Source organism: Nannobrachium achirus (assembly GCF_963921795.1).
Source record: "Nannobrachium achirus genome assembly, chromosome: 15".
Classification (NCBI taxonomy): Eukaryota; Metazoa; Chordata; class Actinopteri; order Myctophiformes; family Myctophidae; genus Nannobrachium; species Nannobrachium achirus.
Genome location: NC_137822.1, coordinates 41,681,124 through 41,706,244, shown reverse-complemented (window position 1 = coordinate 41,706,244; position 25,121 = coordinate 41,681,124). Strand labels below are relative to the sequence as shown.

The 25,121-nt window shown below is 40.6% G+C and overlaps 1 protein-coding gene across 1 annotated transcript; it reads right to left on the bottom strand.

Annotated features, from left to right (window-relative positions):
• Window positions 1–6,076: 6,076 nt before the first annotated feature.
• On the bottom strand, window positions 6,077–24,672 carry slc25a1b (slc25a1 solute carrier family 25 member 1b). Its single transcript, XM_080743230.1, has 9 exons — window positions 24,346–24,672; window positions 18,247–18,354; window positions 14,478–14,577; window positions 13,216–13,354; window positions 11,157–11,241; window positions 10,513–10,617; window positions 10,048–10,163; window positions 9,222–9,295; window positions 6,077–8,110 (listed from the first exon to the last, which is right to left on the bottom strand). Exons 1-9 carry the CDS (start codon window positions 24,461–24,463, stop codon window positions 7,996–7,998), a joined length of 960 nt encoding a protein of 319 aa, XP_080599356.1. The 5' UTR covers window positions 24,464–24,672; the 3' UTR covers window positions 6,077–7,995.
• Between the last annotated feature and the right edge of the window lie 449 nt (window positions 24,673–25,121).

Genomic DNA, 25,121 nt, shown 5'->3' with positions numbered 1-25,121 from the left:
ACTCTATCAATAAAGGGCATAAAAGAAGCCCTAAAACATATATTTAAACAAAACAAAAACAACACATATACATTATGCAGGCATGAGGCATTGACACTAAGGGTTGCCCACCTTCCCCCGGCAGGTAAATAAAAACGTTCGGGCAGGCATGTGGAGCTTGCTTTCAGGTTGCCCGACCGGGCAAGTGCTCATTTGAGAGGGTACGCAACCATCTTTAAACACAATACGATCCGTCTAAACTAGACAGCTTGGAATAAACTCCCACTACATCTAAGACAAGCAGCCTCTGTGGATAGCTTTAAAGCACAGCTCAAGACCGATTTTCCTCATTTTCTCCCCATTAATGTGAAAACCACTGCATAATGACTTCAACAAACAATGCACTGTTGGTGCAAGCGGTTCACGGTCTGTCAGAGCCAGCAATGATTGGGAAGTTCAGCCCAGTGGTGCAACTGTTCTGTGTGAAACTTCCTCTTCTTCTTCTTCAACTGCCTCTTGTTGTATTTCTGCTTTCATCATGTTAATCATCATCTGTCTCTCTGGCAGGGACGTGCTGGGCCCCTGATTCAGCCCGGGAAAAAAGAGTTGTAGAGGCCCTCATTGCGCGCTATAGAGAGAGATCTCTCTCTCTATAGTGCTGCTGCTACTCAAAGATTTGTCATTTAAGATCATGACAAGTGACAAGCCAGTGGACCAATTACATGAGTTATATTTCGTCATTGTCGGGTGGAAACCTTGTATGTCCAAAACCATTTTAAAAATGATTTAAACTAGTGAAAACAGCCGATCTACAAGCACACAACGGGCGTTGTGTGCATGTAGATCTGCTGTTTTCACTACTTTTGTGTGACAGCCTTGTACGATGAAGCAGGGCTTTGCGGAGATACAAGGTTTCTGCCCGACAGTGACGATTTACTTGTTGGCCGCCAAGCCCCCAAAATGGAACGAAGGCCGAAATTGTATTTTTATTGTTTTACTAATGGCCGGCCTGGACCAGCCAGGAATGAACCGGACGTTCGGGAGTTGTCCCGCTTTTCCCAATGGCCAGCACGTCCCTGCTCTCTGGCTGCTGCTGCTACAAGTTTGATGTATGACTCACGTGACACATGTGTTCACAAAATACTGCATACCACATACTGTGTACGCACACGCACGCACACACACACTGTGTACGCACACACACACACACACACACACACACACACTGTGTACGCACACGCACACACACACACACACACACACACACACACACACACCCCTCCATAAATCGTCACTCTCTGCAGCAGTGCAAAGTGCAAAAAACACGTAGAAATACTGTTTGAGTCCTGTTGTCGAATGTAAAGTTGAAACTAGTAGTTTACTAAGTTCAATGTGAATGGCTCATTAATATCACTGAATAAAGTATTCCGCACAGGAGCTGAAGCCACCATTAAGACGCAGGGCTCTATTTTGATCGTCTTAACTACCAGCTCTTACCATCGTTCAAGGCACCGTACAGGTGGCAGGAGACGAGGGAGACAAAAGAAAAGATGGGAAGATAACATGGGAGAATGGCTTGCCTCAATTTAAAGGCCTGTCCATACTGTCCCCGACCACCAAACTTTTTGTTGGAAAGGTCCGGTTCAACTACAAAATGACGTCACTTGCATCTTCTGAAAAGCATCACCCCGAATTAGACTTCGGAAAGCTGCACGTCGGAAAGTCGGAACTATCCGACGAAAGGTTCGGTGGTCGGAGACAGTATGGACAGGCCTTTAAGTTAAAGCATAAGAGCTGGTACTTAAGACAATCAAAATACAGCCCCCTGTGTCATAATGCAGAGTATAGGCTCTATGCACAGCATCCATGTTGGAAAGAAGCTAGGCCTCTTCCTTAATTCCTTCTCGGGTCTTACCAATGATTTATGATACTATTAATACTAAATGAAGGCTCTGTTCCATTCTGCTCAAACAGAGTCAGGGTGCTGATATATTGATTGTGCTATGTTGGGCCACTGGAAACACTCTGTTACACCAGTGGGTGGGTCTCAAAGTGAGCTCCAGGGACCCTCATGGTTCCTTGATGGGGGTTCTAATTTAGCCTCTTACGGAAGTGTACAAAAGGAACCAAATGGACAATTATTTTGTACACTTTCAGAGTTATGGGGCGTCCTTGAAATTATAAGGTTTGAGAACCTGACTGTGCCACAACCAAAAGGAACAGAGCGTGCATTCACCACATCAATAATACAGCATGGAATTGTGGACAAAAATCTTCACAAAATAATCAGAAGTTATGAGTCGGAGAGGCTGGTGGTGGTCCGTGGCTCAAATACTGAATAAATAATGTACCTTGATATGAAAAGGTTTGTCCACTGTGTTAAGCCATATTGTGATATTACTTGTATATCAGATTTTACCAAAAGAAAATAAATTAAAATTAAATAAAAGCACCCACTTTGCCATTACCAAACCATAAAGTATAATATAGTATACAACCCCAAAACAAAAACATTTATAATATAAAACTACAAAACGTTGTAGATATACCTAGCCTACTTGTATTCAGTATATTTTACCAAAAATTAAATAAAAATGAAAAAATAACTAACTACAGAGTATACATATTGACCAAAACAAAAAATGTCTGAATATAAAAGCACTAAACGTAGATATGTGTATAGGCTGGTGTTTCACAATAATGAGCCATATTGTGATTACCAAAAGTAGAATTTAAATAAAAACCACCAGCATTTGCCATTACCAAGCCATACAGTATGCACATTTACCAAACTAAACTAAACAAAATATGTATTGATATATAAAAGCACTAAACATAGATATGTGTATGGGATGGTGTTTCACAATAATGAGCCATATTACCAAAAAATGTAATTGAAATAAAAACCACCAACTTTTGCCATTACCAAACCATACAGTATACACATTTACCAAACTAAACTAAATAAAAAATGTATTAAAATATAAGTGCACATAGGCTGGTATTTCAATGTTGAGCCATATTGTGATATATATGTAAGCCATATGATATTACCAAAAATAGAAATTAAATAACTTTGCCATTACCAAGCCATACATTATTATACACATAGCAAAAAACTAAACAAAAACATGTGTATTATTCATATATAACCACTAAACGTAGATAAAGTGTAGGCTGATGATGTGTTTCACAATGTTGACAGTTATGACTGTAGTGTGCAGTCTAATCCCACTCAGACCGAAAATCGCCGATGTTCAAGCTCACTGGGTGTCGCTCTCCATTCCGACATGTCGCCACTCCGAAATTGACTTCTTATTGTCGGAGTGGCGACACTTCCATAGAGGTTAAGTTTAGGAGCTTGTAGATCTGCTATTTTCGGCTCAAGCAAGCAAAATAAGCTAGTTGTGTGTGTGTGTGACCGTGTGTGTATGTGTGTGTGGGGTCGGCTCTTCTCTTCCTCACCTTGTGTATGGGTGCTGTGGGCCGGTGGGCCGCCAGGGAGCGAGCCAGGGACAACACGGTGCTGAAATAGAAGCCCCTGGACGGACCCCCTACTCCTCCTCCTCCGGTGAAAGACGACATGTTTTATCTGTTATAAAAGATAGTTTAAAAGACGAGCTAAAGGCTAAGAGGTTAGCATGTTTATATCCCTGGTCCCAGTCAGGACAGACAGACTGTAGAGTAGACCTCTAGACTAGAGCAGCTCAGCTGACATCAACATGAAATATAAGGTACGGCAAGCACCGAGGTCCACTATTAGTGTGGAGGGAGGAGGCTTGTGTCTATTCTGCATCTAGCTTAAGGCAAGAAAGACCCCAAAGTCAGAGTGAACATTTTTATAACTAAAATCTTTGGTTTTGGAGGTGGGATTGAGATGGGGGGTCCGCGGCCAAATACATATATGTTTTGGGGGTCATTTACATGACAAAGTTTGAGACCCAGACGCTGTGATATAGGCCGATTCTTCTATCCAAGAAGTCCTGACAGTTTTCTTAAAAACATTATGTTGCTTGCTATATATCAATGTGGTTCTCAAACTTCGTCATGTCAAGGACCCCCGAAATGATATGTATTTGGCCGCGGACCCCCAACCTAAAATGTTTAGTTCCAGGGAGTCAGGGACCCCCAGAAGCAAATATTTGAGTTAAAAATCTTCACTCTGAATGTGGGTCTTCTTGCCTCAAGCTAGATGCAGAATAGATACACGCGTGGAGGGAGGATCGTTGGAATGAATGGAATGAATGAGCCTCATAGGTTGTCATCACCTCAGTGATGGTGGAAAGTAAAGTAGTGCCACAAAATATTAAAGCAGGGGTTGTCAACCTTTTTGAAATAGCTGGAAACCTTTCTCTAGATTGTCAGAAAGCCAACATTAGGTTTAAAGGGATAGTTCACCCAAATCATTACTTGTGTTCTATTGCTCATCCCATGGAGACTTCTTTTTGTCGCATTCCTAAACCAATAATTTGATGACCAGCAGCAGTGGTTCCCTATGGAGACACAAAGAGTCTCCTCAAATTATTGGCTTAGGAATGCAACAAAGCTATGTATTCAAGTCTCCATGGGGTGAGCAATCGATAGAAAAAGTATTTTTCGTGGTGAACTATGCCTTTAAATTCGACACCACATACGCATAAAATATTTCCAGCAGATTTTGATTGTCCATAACATATAAACCTTATTTCTTCCTTCGTCAGGACATTGTAATGATCATTACACTCAATCATTAGACACAATAACTATCTCTCCCAGACTCCTTCCCCACTAGAGTTCAGAGTTTGAAAGAATAAAAGTAGAACTGTGTACAGGGTTTAATTTGCATTTGCATACAGATGTGAGGGGACTTGATTTTAATTGACTCATTGTCTTTTTAAATAAATGTTATTTTAAACCAAAATAGAATCCTCTGTCTCTTATGCCAGTGTGCCAGGCAGTGATTAAACCTGTCTAGATAGTCAGTGTGCCATGCCAACATAAAGTTTAATTATACCACCACATGACCATAAAATATTTCCAGCAAATTTTGATATTGATATTTGTCAACAAATGTCCTTTATTGAAGGATGCGTTCTCACGAACAATGTGTATTTCCAGGTTGAACACTGCCATCATGTGGCTGTTTGAAGTATCTCTACAACAGGAAAACGGCATGCTTTGTCATTAAAGGTCACAGCTAGGTCACGACAGGGTTTTTTAGACAAATCTAAATTAATGAATGTCAACAATAGATACATAAATAATATTATATTATATTATTTTGATTGGTCAATATGTTTGACACAAGTAGTTCATGCCCCAGGGTTATTAGTGTGGAGTCGCGTCGACCAGTGTGTTTTAACATTTTGCTTATACACAAAATCAAAAGCTATAAATCAGCACTTCTTTCAGCACCATGGCTAGCTCCTCAGGTCAGGTGTGTTCAGGTCCAGAACTGTGGCATGGACAGCTCAGGTCAGGTGTGTTCAGGACCATGGATAGCTCAGGTCAGCCTCTGTAAGCCTTTTTACTGTCACTGACCAATTTCTATGCGTCAGGACTCCAGTAAAAAATCCAATCCAAATCCAATTGTCTTTTCCTACATTTGAAAAAATACATATATTTCAAAATAGTCTTATTATTTTTCAATAACTGTATACATTTTAAAACAAATAAACACATCTAAGAAATTCCATCAATCAAAAATTATAATAGTGAAAATAGACGATCTACAGGCTTGCAACACAATGCGAAGAGATGTGTTGAGAGCTTGTAGATCTGCTATTATCACTAGTTTGGGTCCTGGGCGGATGTCTAATTTCTCTTTTGTGTCTCAAGCTGCTCTAAGCCAGGGGTCGGGTGCATCTAAATCCTGATATGAAGGCCTGTGCAAGGAGCTGATGTTAGTGTTGATTACAGTTACAGAACATTAGAAGCTTTGCCAGTTTCACAAAATGTTCCACCTTCTGGTACCAATACTAATACACAAACTGTGAACAAATACCCTGTGAAGGCTGATGCTTTAAGTGTAATTCAAATAATGATAAAAAAAAATTAAGCAAAAGCAGAACACTCACGTTTCAACATCATAAGCTTGCAAAAAATGAGTAAAGACCAATTATTGTTGTCCATGTCATCCATGTTTTATTAGTGAGTGTGTACAGTATTAGTGACAGCATCCTGTCAGACTCATAGTGCTGTCGTCTGCAAACAGTCGTTAAGGCTAACAGAAGGCACATAAACATCCTCAGCTTGATGACCGAGGCAGAACAGGTTTGTTGCTCATTCAGCTATGGCATTAATCTCTCAGAACACATTCTTGGAGAAGCATCTTTTATTTAATTTGGCAAATCAACATTGGATTGCCTTTTTTTCTTTTTAACTAAACACAATCCTGGAATGGATCTTTTGCTTTTTCATTATGAGAAGGCAATTAAAAGTGGTCCACAATCATTAAAAGTAACGGAATAAAAGGCAATTCATGTTTAGGCGAATTACTTTTGCTTAAAAACTATTTTTCCAAAAAGATTTTTTTGGAAATCTGCAATAAAAGCCTCAACCTCCAAAACCCAACACCTCTAACAGAAGGAAAAAGCACCATTCTTGACATTTTCTTTAAGACATAAAAAAGAAAGAAACGTTACAAAGCGGAAATCCCATGAAAATGTTAATTATATTAAAGTAAAAGTAATATTCAGAAATACTGCAGATTATGTCTTGCATTAAACATCTGAAGGTGCTATAGAATCGTGTAGGCTATACCTTGGACAATGTACATTCAACTTATTCAAATTACCTCATTTAATCCATAGAAGGCTTTGTAAATTAATTATACGAATGCATAGAGTAGGCACTTGTACAGGAGACTACCTTAAACTGATAGTTCACATATCGATTACTCACACCATGGAGACTTGAATTCATGGATACGTTTTGTTTTTTGTCGCATTCCTAAGCCAGTAATTTGATGACTTAGCAGCGGTTCCCTATGGAGACACAAAGTTCCTACTTTGTTCCGTAATGGAGACACAAAGTGTCTTAGGAATGCGAAAAAAACAAACTATTTTGGGCGTGAACGATGCCTTTAAACGAAAGCCTGATCTACAAGCTCACAATGTGCTGAGCTTGTAGATGTGGGGACGTGAGCGACACCTGCGCACAACTACCAATAAATCAGGCTTTAATGCATTTCTGCGACTGGAAAACGCAATCACCTTTTCATCAGCATCTCTACAATCTCAACTCTGTCGATTAGCTTGACAAATATTCCATAATCTCTATTCAAAATACAATCTCAATAAATGCTTGGTGAATGCGAACGTGAAATGTACGTAGGGTACGTACGTAAGGCATTCATAGGTTTCAATTGCATCCGTTGATAGAAATCAACAAACGATCACACTTCTATTATCATCGATAAAGCATATAATTTCTTTGTTTTATGAATCTGCTATACTTGCATATTATACAAAATAAATGGTCCTTAAAATAATTTGTCCGTTGACTCTCTCTTCTCTCGTTTCAAGTATAATCTGTGAACAACATTAGCTACTGTACCTCACATTAAGTTGGAAATGTTGTATTATGTATTATTATTATTATTATTATTAATATTATTATTATTAACTATGTACAACAAGAGATCAAAGCACTTTCTGTAGAAGGCTGGCTCTGGTGAAACGAATCCTTCGTTCCCTTCCCTGAGCGCTAAAAGGAACGTCCTCTTATTAGGAATCACAAGATGAGAGCGAGGGTAAGGCGTAAACAATTAACGTTGCAATCTCTGCTCCTATGTTTACCTGTTCCACAGATATTGATTAGACTTGATAAAGTGGCTGGCTTCAAAATACAAAATAAAGGAGATCTACAGCAAATGAATCAACTCAAACGTTAGTTGTTATGGAGGTAGATATTACAACCTATAAAGAGTAGCGTTGTTGTTGTTAACCTGAGGAGACAGGTTTGGGACTTGGCTGTTGGAGGTTCCCGTCCTCAGCTTGAGTACTCATCCCTGGGGGGGCCCGGGGGGAGTCCATCTCAATCCGTTATCCAGACCTTGTTGAGGACCTTCACGACTTCCTCGTAAATGATGAAGACGATGGCCACGTCCATGCACACGCGACCCAGTCGAGGCACGGTACCTTTGTAGAAGCTGCATGGGTCAGAGGAAGAAGAGAGCGTATGTCCTTTGGGCTATTGACATACTGTACTGTACACTAGGATTTGTCCATTCCATTCATGGGTTATTAGACTTGTTACACCTTTACATTGTTATACCTATCAAGCTGGGAACACCTCAGACATTTTTGTTGTTGCAATACATTGTTGCTGTCGGGTCAGAAACCTCTTATCTCCATATTCTAAACTTTATTTGTTTTTTTGTAAATTAATGCCCTACTTCAGGGTTCCCCAATAGGCGGCCCGCGGGCCATTTGCGGCCCGCGGGGGGCTACTGTCTGGCCCACACCAACCCCAGTAATAATGGTGGTATAAGAGCAGCAACAACACTAGTATATCGTCGTTGTCGGGTGGAAATCTTGTATCCAAATTTGTAAGTTCTTTCGCAAATCATACAAGGCCGTCGCACAAAAGTAGTGAAAACAGACGATCTATAAGCACACAACGCCTCGCACCGCGAGGCGTTGTAGTTTAAATCATTTTTAAAATGATAAATGCAAAACAAACGGTTTTTGGCATACAAGATTTTCACCCGACAACGACAGTATCTGAACTGTCGCTGGAGTAGCGGGAACGCCACCGTCGCCCCCCCTGCAATGTTGTGGCCCTCGGCTTGGTACCCTAGACAGAATTCGTCCCTTGGGGAAAACTGATTAGCCAGTAGCTATGCACCTCCCGAAAAAAGCTTTTGTCCAATGCTAGCTTAGCAACCGGCAGCTTGCCAAGGCTGTTGCCAAGGCAAACCTTGGCAAGCAGGAAGTTATTCTAAGCTAGCATTGGACAACAGCTTTTTGGGAGGGGCATAGCTACTGGCTAATTGGGGAACCCTGCCCTACTTGATCATACTATGTCACACAGAAGCATCAAAAGTAGCAGATCCACAAGCTCGGACTCCTCCCAAAAGAGACAATACTGTATTCAGTATAGCAACACCATTCTTTTGTATTGGAAGTTTTGGCCTCAAGTCTAAATGGGATAATGCATTTGTATGTTCCTGAAACGGCAGTTGTTTGTGTTTTTTTTCTTCACCTGAATGCACTACTACTACTACCTCCAAACACAATACACATGGCAGAAGAACTTACGCAACAGGTCCTTCATGCTTCATGATCTTCATGGCACAGTCCAGCGTGCTTTTGTACTTGTGAGCTTCAAGGCCCTGTTGAATGACAAACAAACGTGTTAACAATTTCGTAACACAGTTTTTTTTTAGATTTTTACTTATTTTTCTCCCCAATTGTTTTAGTCGTTATTTCTGTGTATTGTTCACTGCTGTTGTATCCTCACAACAGCACCTGCTAGTGAGGAGGAGCCCCAGTAGGGGCCAAACACTCCCCACTAACAGGTACAGCACCCATGTACCTGACAGAATACTTCCAAAACATCAAGGATGTCCACAATTACAACACCAGAGGCAGCTAAACTTCTTAGCTGCCTCTGGTGGTCTGAAAAGTCACTTACAGGCGGCTGCAACTCAAAAATGGTAATAGACAAAGCCTATATTTACCTCCCCCTTTAAATATATATATATATATTTTTGTTTTCTTCTTCTATTTTTTTTTTTTTTTTTTGTTTTACAACTGTGTTTTTCTTCTCTTTTTGCTATTGATGATATCCTCTGCATAGTACGGTGTTCCATCTGTCTGTCATTCGATGTTATATGAGTTAAAGAATGTAAATAAGCCGAAAGGCTTTCTTGGATCTCCTTTTAGTTGACCTTGTACCAGTGTCATGAAACTGTACCTTTTCCTAAGCAAACCTCTAATAAAGTCTTCAATCAATCCATCAAACCCCTCCAGCCTGTAGTAGCCTAGTACGTGTAGTTACAAATATCATCCTCCCCGCCCAGCTTCCCTCCTCAGAACACAAGTTAATTGTGTGGCTCAGAAGGAGTGAAGTGTCCCACTGTACCTGCATCCTAGTCTTGATGACGTCCAGGGGAGTGTTTCCAAACACACTGGCAGCTCCAGCGATGGCTCCAAACGTTCCAGTTATCAAGGGATTGAGAGCCTTGTTGGGATCGTCACCTGAATGATCCACACATAGAAAATTACGTTATCGAGTTGAGGATGAATGTGTTGAACATGCTATAGCAGGGGTCTTCAACCTTTTGTTCGGGTCAAGGACCCCTTAGCTGAGAGATAGAGATGAAACAGGGACCCCTCAATACATATTGTATAACATTGTTTCACAGATTAAACTTTTTTTTTAATGAATTTCATAGATAGCTTCATAGATTTGTTTTACAACATGTATCATCACTGTTGCGTAAATCTATGTTTATCTGTTTTACACATTATCTTGTCTATTAATGTGTTGGATTCATGTTAATGTGTACATTTAACCACTTAGGTTATAGCCTGGCACAACACACACCTTTGTACCAGTTCCTCAGTCCAGTCATGACATAGAAGCGGATGGCCTGGTTGGAGCCTTGCTTCAGGACTGTGGCTGTCAGACCCTGGTACGTCCCCTTCAGCCCTGCAGGGGGAGCAGTTACAACAGCACTGTAACAATGTCATTTAACCCTAACCCTGATATGTCCCCTTCAGCCCTGCATGGGACGCATCAGTTAGAACAGCACTGTAACAATGTCATTCAACCCTAACCCATCAGTTAGAACAGCACTGTAACAATGTCATTTACTGTAACCCAAACCCTGGTACGTCCCCTTCAGTCCTGCATCGGAGCAGTTACAACAGCACAAGTTTACAGAATGTAACAATTGAAATTGAATGAAAACAGGTTTACTTTAGGTGACATAAAATAGATCTGATCTGAACCATCTATAATGCAAGCCAATGTGAGTCATCCTCAAGATATGAAAGCATGTACGATGATACAATAATAACCAAGAAGCGCTCCAGGGATATGATATGATATGATATGATATGATATGATATGACATGACATGACATGACATGATATGACATGATATGATATGATATGATATGATATGATATGTGCTGGTTTACAGTAAATGAACTGACAACATACACAACTGAAGAGCCCTTCCTTACCCTGAGTTCTAATAATCTCCTTCACTCCATGGAAGAATCCCTTGTACTTTGGGTTTGCTGATGTCTGGTCATGAATGAATTTTACCTAAAAAAAAAATACAAAAAAAAAATGAAAAAAAAAAAAAAAACGTTAATTGACAAAACACACACACACACACACACACACACACACACACACACACACACACACACACACACACACACAAAAGATTAGAATATGGAGAAAATGTTAATTTTGTCGACTAAAATTAAAACGAAAAATGTTCGTCGGCTACTTTTTTCACTGACGAAAACTAAATAAAACCAACATGATGAAACTAAGCCATGATGACTAAACCTAAGACTAAATATATTGACAATTTTGTCAACAAATACAAATTTGACAAAATGTTAGGGCGGGACTAGTGGAGAAGAGATCCAGTAGAACTAAGAGACAAGTCATTTTGTGTTGGGTCGCGCTGGGGTGTTGCGCTCTGAAAATAGCAGATCTACAAGCTATTTTCAGCATGCAACCAAGTGTTAAAATCCATCATTACGATACCATCAAGACAAAGCCCGCCAACATACATTTTAGTCGACAAAATCAACTGTAGAATTAGTTGACTGAAATCTCATGATATTCAGTCGACTTAAACTAGACTAAATCTAAAACATTTCAGATTGCTAAAAAATTAAATTTTACTCAAAAGAATACGACTAAAAACAAGGGGATTATCATGATAATATCGTAAATCACAGTGTCTTTGGTCACAATAATCGTAACATGAAATTTTCATATCGTACCATCCCTACTGTGAACTCGAACTGACCTTGACGGTCTCGATGGGACTAGTCTCGCGCTAGCCAGACAACTATTTCACAATCTCCGAATGCTATATAGAGTCTGGAACTACAGCTCCTGAACGGCGAGTAATGGAAGCTGGCATTTCCGTTCATGAAAATATATTTTTACATTTCATTTCTGCCTAGCAACAAGCTAATTATGCTTAGATGATTTTTATTTATATTAGGATAAATGTGCGCGATGTTAACACATCGGGTGCCCACGTGGTGTCTACACGCCAATCTCTTTGATGTCTCTGGATGCCCAGCCCCAGTTCCCACGACGCGTTTGACGCGTTTTACAATACTGTAGTTACTGTACATTGCTACCGCAATGAAGGCTCTACCACGGTGATCAAACGCCAACAATATGGGAAAAACACTACATTTCCCAAAATGCAGCGCGGTACATGTGACCAGGATGTGCAGTCCCCCTGCAGCCAATCACAAGCTTCTGTTCCTATCCTGCGCTGCACTCTATCGTCCCCTCGCAGGCTAAGACGACTCGTATGTAATCATGGATACTAGTATTTACCCAGTAACGGAGTCTCGGCGGAGATACACGTAACATGGCGGATTCTTCTCCTAGTCTAGCTTTTTCAATCACCATGTTCAATGCGCGGTCCTTTCTACCTACCGTGACACAAACGCTGTGGCCCAGGTTTGATAAAAAGATGTCCTGACTGAAAGAAAACTTTATCGTAAAAATAAACAGGACATCCGTGGATTACATTTACTCTTATCATTTTCCCAGTGACGCTGCGGAGGTAACGTAACATGGCGGATTCCTCTCCTGGTCTAGCTTTTTCAATCACCATGTTCAAAACGCGACCCTTTCTACCGCCCGTGATACACACGCTGTGGCCCAAGATTGGTAAAAAGCTGTCCTGACTGAAAGAAAAGATCATCGTGAAAATAAACTGGACATACTTGGATTACATTTACTCAACGTATTACGGATACTTTTCCCACGACGCGAAGGTACGTAAATGACGTGTTGCCATGGAGACGATGGGCCCCTGTGAGGGTAAACCCTGAATTAACGTGGGCATCCGATGTGTTAAAAACGAAACGGAAGTGGGGAGGAGGCTTCACTTCCGTGTTATCGCATACTCATCATCAGACAGCCCCAGACTGTATGACGGGAGCATTTGCAAATCGCGGGAGTCAACAGTGTGGCCACGCCAGACTACCATGGGACAGACCACCACCACAGTATTATGATATTGAACTGTACCTTGACGGTCTCCATGGGGCAGACCACCACCACAGCCTCGGCCACGCCGGCCCCCAGACCACACAGCATGCCCCGGGTGCTGTCCAGTTTACCGTTCTCATCACGCATCTTATTGGCAAAGAACTCAAACACTCCAAACCTGACAAAGACATGGAAGATCATACGAGAGAGAGATTTAAAAATGACAAAACAGAGCCAACAGGTATGTGTAAAGGGCTGTCCATACTGTCTCCGACCACCACCGAACTTTTCGTCGGCAAGATGCAGCTTTCCAACCTGCAGCTTTTTGAAATTTGCGGTAATCCTGTTCAGAAGTTGCGAGTGTTGTAATTTTATAGTTAAACCGGACCTTTCCGACGAAAGGTTTGGTGGTCAGTATGGACAGCCATTTAGTGCTAGGGCTGCAACTAACGATTATTTACATAATCGACTAATCAGGTGATCATGGAAACAATTAATCGAATAATTGGATAGTTCACCCCCAAAATTACTTTTTTTCTATTGATTACTCATGCCATGGAGAGTAGAGTTCAATAATATTTTTTGGTTTTTGTCACATTCCTAAGACAAAAATTTGATTTGAGTAAATTTACCCCCATTGATTCCGGGAAATGAATGGGGGTAAATTTATTGTTATCACATTTTTGTCTTAGGAATGTGACAAAAACCAAAAAATATTATTGAACTCTACTCTCCATGGCATAACTAATCAATAGAAAAAAAGTCATTTGGGGGGTGAACTACTCCTTTAAGGAATTTAAGATTTAGGTTGTTTTAGGCATGTTCTAACTAACAATAAAGACAATTATAGATTGTCTAGATTAATAATTCATTCAAAAGTATATGCTATCCACCTGTTTCCGCGGGAGTTTACTGGAGATTATTTGGACCACACTTCCGGTTTAACAGCAGACATACAAGCTCACGTCGCGTCGCAGATGCAGCCCGTTGTGAGCTTGTAAATCACACTCGGCTGCGGCGCCGGAAGCTCGGTACAACGTCTGCGCAATGCACTATGGGGCGTTGGAAACCCATGGATACAATTTTGCTCAGCTGCTGATTAGCCTACAACTCATAATAAAATACACAAAGCTAGCGCTGAGTTTAAGTGTTAAATTGGAAAAACAGCCACGATTGGTTACTAAAAACAGCTGTGATTCGTTGCTGATAAAAGATTGATAATAAAAAGTTTAGTAATTGATTTGAATCAATTTAATTGATTAGGAATTGCAGACCTACTAAGTGTGTATGTGTGTATGTACCTGACAGCTGCCTTTGGTATGGAGCCATACACCAGAGAGCTCAGGCCCCTGTAGAGACCCAGCACCCCATGACCCTTTACGGTCTGCTTCACACAGTCACCTGGAGGAGAGACACACAGCAGGATAAGAAAGGGTCTGCTTCACACAGACCTGGAGGAGAGACACACAGCAGGATAAGAAAGGGTCTGCTTCACACAGACCTGGAGGAGAGACACACAGCAATATAAGAAAGGTCAGAGTGAGGCGAGAGAATAGGAGGTAATATAAAGTAAGACAGGAGCTGGGGCGAGATCATTAACCCATTTAGGCCTAGAATTATTGAATGCTTTAACCAGTGAAAAATAGCAGATATACAAGCTCACAGCGCGGCACCGAGTGCCGCGCTGCGAGCTTGTAGATCTGCTATTTTTGAAAAAGTCGTGAAAATCTTTGAATATACCGGTATGTACATTCAAAGCAAACGTTTGTAACTCAAATTTTGCTTCTGGGTGGTCCCTGGAACTGAATATTTTGAGATGGGGGTCCGTGGCCAAATACATATCATTGTGGGGGTCCTTCACATGAAAAGGTTTGAGAACCACTGACATAGTAGTCTCTCAAGAACAGACTAACTGAGCTACAGTTAAGTGAAAAGGACCTTTTCTTTGACGATGGCTGGCCAGATTGCTGACATGGAAACATAGGTTTTTCAAAAAACCTTAGAAGGATTCAAAAGACACTTATAGAATCGGGTCAACATTCTAATTTTCACAATTTTTCAAAAATAGCAGATCTACAAGCTCACAGCGCGGCACTCGGTGCCGCGCTGTGAGCTTGTATATCTGCTATTTTTCAATAGTTAAAGCATAAAATTACGATAATTTAATAATGTGTACCCGTTCTAAATGGGATAAATGTGTTGATGATCTTTGCCCCCAGCTGTACTGTGTCCTCAGGTGAAAAGGGACAGGTACTAATAGAATCACAAGGGGATCAGCTCCTTATCTTGGCCCTTAATCATTTTGTGATCAAAATATTTATTGCCGCACCTTATTGGTTGTTGTAGCCTACATTTTGTATCATCAATCACAAGAAAAGTATGTTAACATGTACTACATTGACCTATTAACTAGGTTAACTTCCAGTATATCATTCACAAGTCTATTTGTTGTCTTATCCGATTTAGTGCCATTCCCTAGAATACTCGTGAAAAGTACTCGAGTAGCCTGAGTGCCGATCCCGAGTATACTCGCGAAAAGTAATATATTACTGTAACGGCGGTTATCCTACCGGGTACAATGGCGGAAGGTTCCGAGCCGATCTCCGTCACTGATTTCTCATCATCACGGATCCACGAGCACAAAATAGTAATCCCATAACATTGAGGCAGACTGGGAATCTCATCTTTAATGTCCATTATCTCAAAACAACACTTTCAAGTGGGAGGATGGCAATAGATGATCGCTAATAAAAAAAGCTCCGTTCCGCCATTACACAACACCACGTGGACGACGAGCGTCATGACGTCATGACGCGATGACGTCAGACCGGAAGTGTTAACGCTATGGACTTCTGGCCTTCAAAATAAGAGACAGGCCGTTAATGGGGCCAGCGAGAGGCACTCTGGACATTTTAATCCGTTAATCTCTGGGGCACAGAATGGGTTGTTAAGAGTGACCTGAAGCATAGGACAGGTATGAAGGAAACATCTAGGGATATTTTATTATAGCTCTCAAATATCTGAAATACAGTATAATAGTGTCTGTGGTAGGTAGCCCCAATAAACTGGAAAGCATGTACGTTGTTAATGTTATACCCTTCAATTCGGGAAAGCATCTGTGTCATTTAGCTGTCTATTAGCAACATGAATTTTCTTACATTTCTTTTTGAATACTTCAGAAAACTTGGGTTATATTTAAAAAAATGGGCTATGGTCTAAATCAGTGGTTTTCCACCCTTTTCACATCAAGGTCCATTATTTATTTATGAGATCTATCATCTGAGATCCAAAATTTTGAATATGTTTTTGTTATCGTTGGATAGGATTGTGTCCACAATTCCATGCTGTATTGATGTGGTGCCATAGGACTGATTAGCTAGAGTACTGGTTGATGGACTATTTTATCTTTTTTTTTTTTTTTTTTTTGCTGTTGGTATTGTTTCAACTGAATTTGTCTGTGCTTTTGTTCATGATTTATTTTGTTTAGTTTTTCTTCCCCCACACTGTTGTTGGGGTTTTGTGATTTGAAGCACTTTGTAAACTTGCTTTTTAAAAGTGCTGTATTCTACATTCTGTAATTGTGTAGACTTCTTGTAAATTAAGTAATGCAGGTGTTGAATAATAATTTAACTCTTGAGAGCGTAAAATGAAACCAAATGGACCGTAAGCGTTAGAGATCCATAAGTGTCATTTACAAACTCTCCCATCATTTAGCTGGGGACCACCTGGAACCCACCCCAAGGACCACTGGTGGTCCCCGGACCACTGGTTAAGAACCACTGGTGTAAATGGTATAAACTGTGCACTGAGATGAAAGCACAGAGGCATCAGACAGACATACCAAAGTCCAGCGGCTCGCTGCTGACAGATAACAGTTAGAAAGTGGGTCAGTGCACCTGCACAATGGTTCATTCACACTGGGGATGTGCATTAGTGATTCACACATACAGTACAATAGGTAGTAGGTCTATGCTGGGGATGTGCATTAGTGATTCACATACAGTACAGTAGGTAGTAGGTCTATGCTGGGGATGTGCATTAGTGATTCACATACAGTACAGTAGGTAGTAGGTCTATGCTGGGGATGTGCATTAGTGATTCACATACAGTACAGTAGGTAGTAGGTCTATGCTGGGGATGTGCATTAGTGATTCACATACAGTACAGTAGGTAGTAGGTCTATGCTGGGGATGTGCATTAGTGATTCACATACAGTACAGTAGGTAGTAGGTCTATGCTGGGGATGTGCATTAGTGATTCACACATACCGGTACAGTACAGTAGGAAAGGTAATAGGTCTATATGCAGGGGATGTGCATTAGTGATTCACACATACAGTACAGTAGGTAGTAGGTCTAGATGCTAAATGCCAGATGGGGACTAGGGGAAGAGGTCAAACATGGTCATGGCCAGCTCAATTAACCCCTTTAAGAAGACCTTGTATGCCCCGTTTTGTATTTATCATTTAAAAGAAATGATTTTAAAATGGTGAAAATAGCAGATCTGCTAAGAATGTTCTGAAAAACATATGTTGCTATATATCTAAAATCTAAAATGATACTTTCCTGGGTTCTAATGGGTTTAATCAAGCGAAGGGGATAATAATCTCTTTTGTGCATAATAGTGTTTGAAATTGTTGATGACAGTTATGATCGTGGTATTTATTGTATGTCATGTTGTTGAATTGAATAGATAAGACCAAAATGGAAACAAGCCCCCAGGACTTTCCCGGTGGGAATGACCCTTAACACAGTATTCAATCAATCAATCAATCAATCAATCAATCAAATCGTATCATATTGTAATGGCAGATTAGTAGAAGAAAACCGGGTTAGAAGTAAGCCATCGGTAACAGCAGGGCCATTGCAACACATTTTGGTGATTACTTTTAAGCGGAGCAAATACATATTAGTTATTATTAATTTATGATGATGATTGGCTTGGTTATGTTTCTTCATTCATTTTTTGGTGGCCTTCAGCAGTATCATGTCCGAAGCACACTGTGTCATGCGCGTCATGGTAGCGGCGTCACTGGCTAGCAGGACAGAATGCTGACAGAAGCAGACTCACCAACGCCTTTATATTTGGGAGGGTTGGCCTTCTCGTCCAGCTGCAGCTGTGTCTTGACGTACTCTGTGGGGAAGGTGATGCAGATCTCTATGCCTCCTGCAAGACCACCTGGAACAGCACATAAAACACATCACATTCACAGACCCAGCAGGACACACACACAAGCATCAATGTGTCCGTACATGGACAAAATGTGTCCGTGAGAAAGGCTTGGTCTAGTCCAGGGGTTCCCAAACCTTTTTGGCTTTGAGATAATGGCTATTTTGGTTATGACTGACTGAAGATTTAAAATTCGAGTTTAAGATTATCCTAAATAGTTGTTTTTAATTGTCCAAATAAATTCCAAATATTATCAAATTATCTCGCGGCACCCCTGGACTGCCGTCACGGCACCCCAGGGTGCCCCGTCACCCACTTTGAAAACCCCTGGTCTAGTCTGTGGCAAATTTTTAGATTTTTTGGTTTTACACAATAATGTTCTTATTTGGATCATGAGACTTTACTGAAAGTCAAGTCTCCAGGTTTTCTTCAGAATATGTATGACACTTACTTACTATGACAACATGGCATACTGTAATAGTACTAGTACTAGTGGTCCTCACATACTTTATTCGCAAGTTTCCTCTTAACTCTGACTGTGTACAAATGGAACCAAATGGACCCTATCAGGTCCATTTGGTTCCATTTGTGCATTGTCAGAGTTAAAGACTTGTTATGGTCATTCAGGGCTAGCTCTTTGTGTGTTTTGGGTAATATTATTATTGTCCACTCATTTTGTATGTCCATGGCAAAAAAGGAATCTCATTGTTCACAGATGATCTGTTTTTGACAGCAGCACTGTCATCAGTGTTACTTAGTAAACTAGACCTTTGGCACTGTACTTGGTCTGCTCTTTTTTTTCCTCTACACACCAAGAACAGGTTAATGTTAAAAAATTAAAAATAAAGGTTCCAAGATTTGGAGGCCCCACCCTGTGGTGACTCTGAGGATGCCCTAGTGGTCCCGGACCCCCTGTTGAAGACCCATGCATGCCTAGAGTCTATTTTTCACAGATGTGAGTACAGGTGTGCCTTGTTGAGACTGACTTGCCCTTTGGTGTTTACATGCCTTGTGCACTGTGTATTACACCACAGCTATGGTATACAAAATATGTAATATTTCAATCAATATCCTTTTTGTTTTGTTGAAAACGTGTTTAATCTAAAATGTTAAACATGAATGGACTGCAATGTATAAACCATAGGAGAACAGAATGTCCGATACTATTCCTCTACAACAGATCGGTTCCACCTTAAGAACCAGTGGGTTGACACATCTGGTGTTTCAACTGCAAACACAACGGCAGCGCATGATTGGCTGAGCTGCTGAGCGAGTGATTCTGCCCACATGGTGATACTCCCCCCTGGTCCGCTTCCAGAGGGCTGTACTGTCACTGTGTAGCTTCAAAACACTGCCTTAGTGGCATAACACATACAGTACTATAGTTACAGTTCAACTAAGATGTTGAAATATGACTACTACAGTATGCCCGTAGTAGCCCGTAGCGCTTACCCTACCTAGCCTTGCCAGGTTCATTAGTTCAGTGGTTCTCGAAGTGGGGTCCAGGGACCCACTGCAGGGGTCCTTGAGGAAGTTCCAGGGGGTCCCCAGATAAAGGATAGTTAGAAACCAAATGAACCCTTATGGGTCTTGGTTTACCTAACTGTATGATCCTAGATTACTTTTTCAATTAATTTGAGTATTACCTTGTGTTAAACTTGCATACTGTAAAAACATGCATTGTCATTGTCTACAGTACACCAAATGTTTCAAGCTGAGACTGCACGCTTCAGAGTCATGCAGAGCCATCCAACACATCACTGCACACCACAACAACATGCAGGGTCAGGCCAATAGTCCAACAAGTCAAATGTTTAGGATTCTTTGAAAAACGGAACCACTTTAACCATTATGTTATGCTTTAACTACAAAAAAAATATCCCCATCTCGAAATATTATGTATGAGGGGATACAAAAGGACTTATGTAAAGGACTTATTTGGGATGCTCCTTTTAGGCAGGGTGTTTTAACTGTACTTGTACTGTACTACATTCTTTTAATGTATTGACTATACTTGTTCTGTTCTCCACTTTTGCCTAATAAAATACTCAATCAAAAAAGGGACCCCCAGAAGTAATTTGGGTTACAAATGTTCGCTTTAAAAATGATATATTTAGAAAATAGCAGATCTACAAGCTCACAGCTTGAGTGCCGCACTGTGAGCTTGTAGATCTGCTATTTTTGAAATATATATTTTTTAAAGCGAACATATTTGTAACCCAAATTACTTCTGGGGGTCCCTCCCTGATACATGATATTTCGAGATGGGGGTCGGCGGCCAAATACACACAATTCTGGGGGTCCTTGACATGAAAAGGTTTGAGAACCACTCACATAGAAACATGTGTTTTTCAAAAAACGTAGTGGGATTTAGAATACATTTATAGAATCGGGTCCAGTACAAGCAAAACAAACAAACAAACACATTTTCTTCAGTCAAGTCACAGCAAAAAAAAAAAAACATGTTTGGTGCCAAGAGATCATGGTCAGTTTTGAAACACGGGTGACAAACTGACAACCACAGCATTCCTTTGGTTAGAAAATGGCTTATTATAAGCCAAACGAATAAAAGCCCTGACACACAGAGCATGTCGTCACCTGTCCAATCCAAAGCCTTCATTTTGTAACTTCATTCCTAAGCTGGGGGAAAGAGATGCATCTCATTGTAATAACTTAAATGAATATACTGTATGACTGATGGGTAACTGACTAACAGGAGCTAATCCCATGTAAATGTTTCATCTCATTTCAACCTTTTATTTAATTATCAGAAAACACACAGAGGGGCTGAGACCCTCTTTTCCAGGTGGTGTCGAGATTACAAGTCTGAGAAAAGCACAAACAATATGAATATGAATTTAAAATAAATAGAAAAATAACATGATTGAAAAGAACACTACGTCACATTCAATTCAACATCATCAATTAAGACGGGTGCCATTTAGATTGACCAAAGGTGATACTGTGTATCCGACTGAAAGTGACCTATAGGGAATAAAAGAGGTGTACTTAGGCAAACAATTTAAGGCAGTGGTTTTCAACCAGTGGTCCTTGAGGGGGTTCCAGGTGGTCCCCAGCTAAATGATTCAGAGTAGGTAATCAAATGGATCCTTACAGATCTTTAACTTTTGAGAACGTAAAATGAAACCAAAACCAAATGGAACCTTAGATCCATACAAGCTGTATGGTAGAGTATTTTAATACAATATAACTTTGAACAAAAAATTGAACAAAATGGATCCTTGAGGGTCCATTTGGTTACAATTGATCACACTTATAGCTTATGGTCTTGTGACCAAAGTCTGCATTTCTTAATTTACAAGAGATCTACACAATTAGAGAATGTAGAAAAATTGTTATTTTGTTCAAGGTTTGCCTGCAGTGTCATCTCTCCTATGGTAACAACATCTTATCCAACGATAACAAAATATTTAAGTTTTGGGTCTGAGGGTCTAAATATCATCAAATGCTGAATAAATAATGGATCTTGAAATGAAAAATCTTGAAAACCACTGCTGTAAGATATGCGGGGCACAAAAGTTGAAAGCAGACTTTCCAAACTCAGTGGAGATACACGGAATCTCAAGCATCAAAACAGTCCTGAGATATGCTGTGCACTAGTTTTCCACCGCAAAGGAGAATCAAAAGATCTCTAAGGGTAAGCTCCAAATTAAAACTTTATAAATACAGTGAATACATAAAAAAAACGATGCTGATCTCTGATATAGTCACGAGTGAGTCAGTGAGAGCCAACCAAACTCATGGTCATTGGTCATTAAGTGTGTGTGTGTGTGTGTGTGTGTGTGTGTGTGTGTGTGTGTGTGTGTGTGTGTGTGTGTGTGTGTGTGTGTGTGTGTGTGAGGCTGTGTTATTTACAGTTCATGGTGTCTAGGCCTGTCACAATTATTACATTATGTAATCGCCTAATCGCAATTATTTTTAGAAGATAACCATGATTATTTTGCATAATTGTCATAATCATTTTCATGTTGAAGAGAATTCATACATCTTCAAACGTTTTACAAGCTACATCTACCGGCTTACAACACATCACTTTGTGACCAAACAAAAACTGTGTGTCATGGCGTGTTCAATGCCAAAAAGCACTCACATTTGTAATTTTGACAGTGACAGCCCTGATGGTGTCTTCTTGTGCTTTACAGAACTGAGAAGAACACAGCCTTGTTTATACTTGGTTGCACACTGGTGTTGTGTAGCTTTTAAATAGTAGCAATTCCACAAGCACACAACACATGGCAGATCTATTACTTTAGGTGTGCAACAACACGGCACGCGACCAACTATGAATCCGACATGACAGTTCAGTGGATCAACTTGCTTTGTGTGTGTGTGTGTGTGTGTGTGTGTGTGTGTGTGTGTGTGTGTGTGTGTGTGTGTGTGTGCGTGCGCGTGCTGCAGGTGAAAGTGCACGGTGGGTGTGCTGAGGTCAGACAGAGCAATGTGCTTGGTCATGGTGGTTCACGGACCGGAGCTGAAAAGCACTGCAGTGTTCAATCCTCTTACTGAGGAATCATTAGCAAAATACCTTTACATGGAGGGGGTGGTGTTTGAATTTCGATCATGTTAACATAATAGTAAACTGTGTTTGTGTTATTGTTTGTTTTTGCTTTTCTAAAATAAGGATTTTGTTGCCCACACAAAGAGATCAAAAGCCTGTCATTGATTGATGAGACTGGTCAATCAATAGGCTTCAGCAGCACCTGCATGGTTAAAGCAGCACTGTGTGACTTTTTATTTATGAATACAATGTAATGTTGTCCAATCTGTGTTATTACAATTTAACTTATACAATATGTATGGTAGAGTATGTTAATGCAACATAAACTCATAAAATCTGTATGATAGAATGTGTTAATGCCATATAACCTATATCATTTAATTGGGGTGGTTGTATTTTGTCTCTCTGCTCTTCTATTGAGACGTTCAGAGCATGTCAAAGGTCATGTCTCACCTAGACACAGGATCTGACAAGAATTGTGACATGAGGGTCAAGAGTCAACTTATCCCCTGAGCAAGCATGGGCAGGATCTACTATAGGTCAATGATAAAAAGCACTTTCTGCAGTAAACCAGGTTAAAAACCACGGTAGAATAGGAGGAAAGTTACACAGTGCAGGGAAGTTACAGAACACAGTGCAGCTTTAAGAAGAGTTCAGCTCATTCTAATGCATTTAAAGAGACATGTTCAGAAAACACCCTATAGGCCAGTACACGCTGTACTAAAGTAACAGCATAACAGAGTAACTGCTGCAGGGCAAAATGCAGTAACACAAGATTCCATCTTAAAACTAGAGACTCCCCTTCAATAACTTCCTGTATAGTATAGAGTACTATTTAGTTCCTCCTGATGACACACAAATATGGCATACACACAAACACACCGTTAAAACTGTAGGTTATAACTGTCTCATTAGAAATGTAGCCTACACTGGTTTTTAATTGTGTTAAGTTAAAGCCTGACTGAGAATGATCAGCTGAGTTCCAGCACCAAAAATGATAGCAAAAGAGCTAACATCACGAGAACACACTGTCTGCACTGAGTCACGAAAACAGCCTAATATATGCTTATAGATGTGATATTATTATGTTCGGACAGGACAGTTATAGAAAGACAATAAAGATCACATCACCATACTAACAAGACTATTTGGAAGAGTGCAAACTGTTGTACATGTGTTGTTATTGCTACATAGTAACGACAGTTAAAAGCAGTGGTTGCCAAACCTTTTAGCTCAAAGACCCCAAAAAAAGAAATTAAACGTTTGCCTGGCTGGGACCCAAAAATAGTAGTTTGAAACTGTTTTGCAATCATACAAACAACGAAAAACAAAACGTATAGGAATAAAAAAGTAAAAGGGACATACAAAAATGTGTCCACGGCGGGCAACCCACAAATCGGTCGCGACCCGCTGTTTGGGAACCATCAGTGTTATAAAGAACAGTCAGTTTGTAGTAGTAAACTTTATAAGTCCTTGCTTACCTGCCAGGATAGCTTTGCCAGGGTGGGTGAGCTTGGATTTCCCTGCCGGGGCAGCAGCAGCCAGACACCGAGGTCTGTGGAAGGGACTGACGAACAACCCAGCGTTATTTACAGACATGTTTGTTTGTTTTGTTGTGTTGCAGCCTAATAAATCCCTAACCCCGCTCAAAAAAACAACTATTCAGTTCATCAGAGCCAGCGTGCATCCATGCAGCCTGCTGCTAGATCTGTGCAGAGAGAAAGAAAGAAGGCTGCAGGCTGCTAACTGCCTCCTCCTCCTCCAACACGCAGAGAGGCACAACAGCGCTGAACATTGGACTTTTGGTACGAAGTGTTCAGAGGCTGATAAAGAAAACTGGAAGCCTGTGTACTTTTAGACACTAGTGAAGCAAGCAGGCTGCAGTGCAGCCCCCCTGGTATGGCCTGATCTGATCTGTCTCAGTCACTACTAGTCCAGATGCTGATAGTGGTGTGTGTGTGTGGACTGTGCACGCAGCACAGTGGTGCCTGGTGCGTCGAGCTTCAGGGCGGGGCTCATCTTGTTGGTTTGTAGCTTGGATACCTTTTCTACAGTCTATGCTTGGATAATGTGACTGTGGGCGGCGCTACAGTGAGGGATACTTGGCTTGTTGACTCCTCCTCCTCCTGACTGTTGACAGTAAACTGTCTGACTGATATGACATCCATACATCCAGACAGACAGTGTGTAAAACTCTAGCCTGGGTGACAAAACATTATAATTATTATTACCTTTTTTGTTTTGTTTTGTTGTGCCA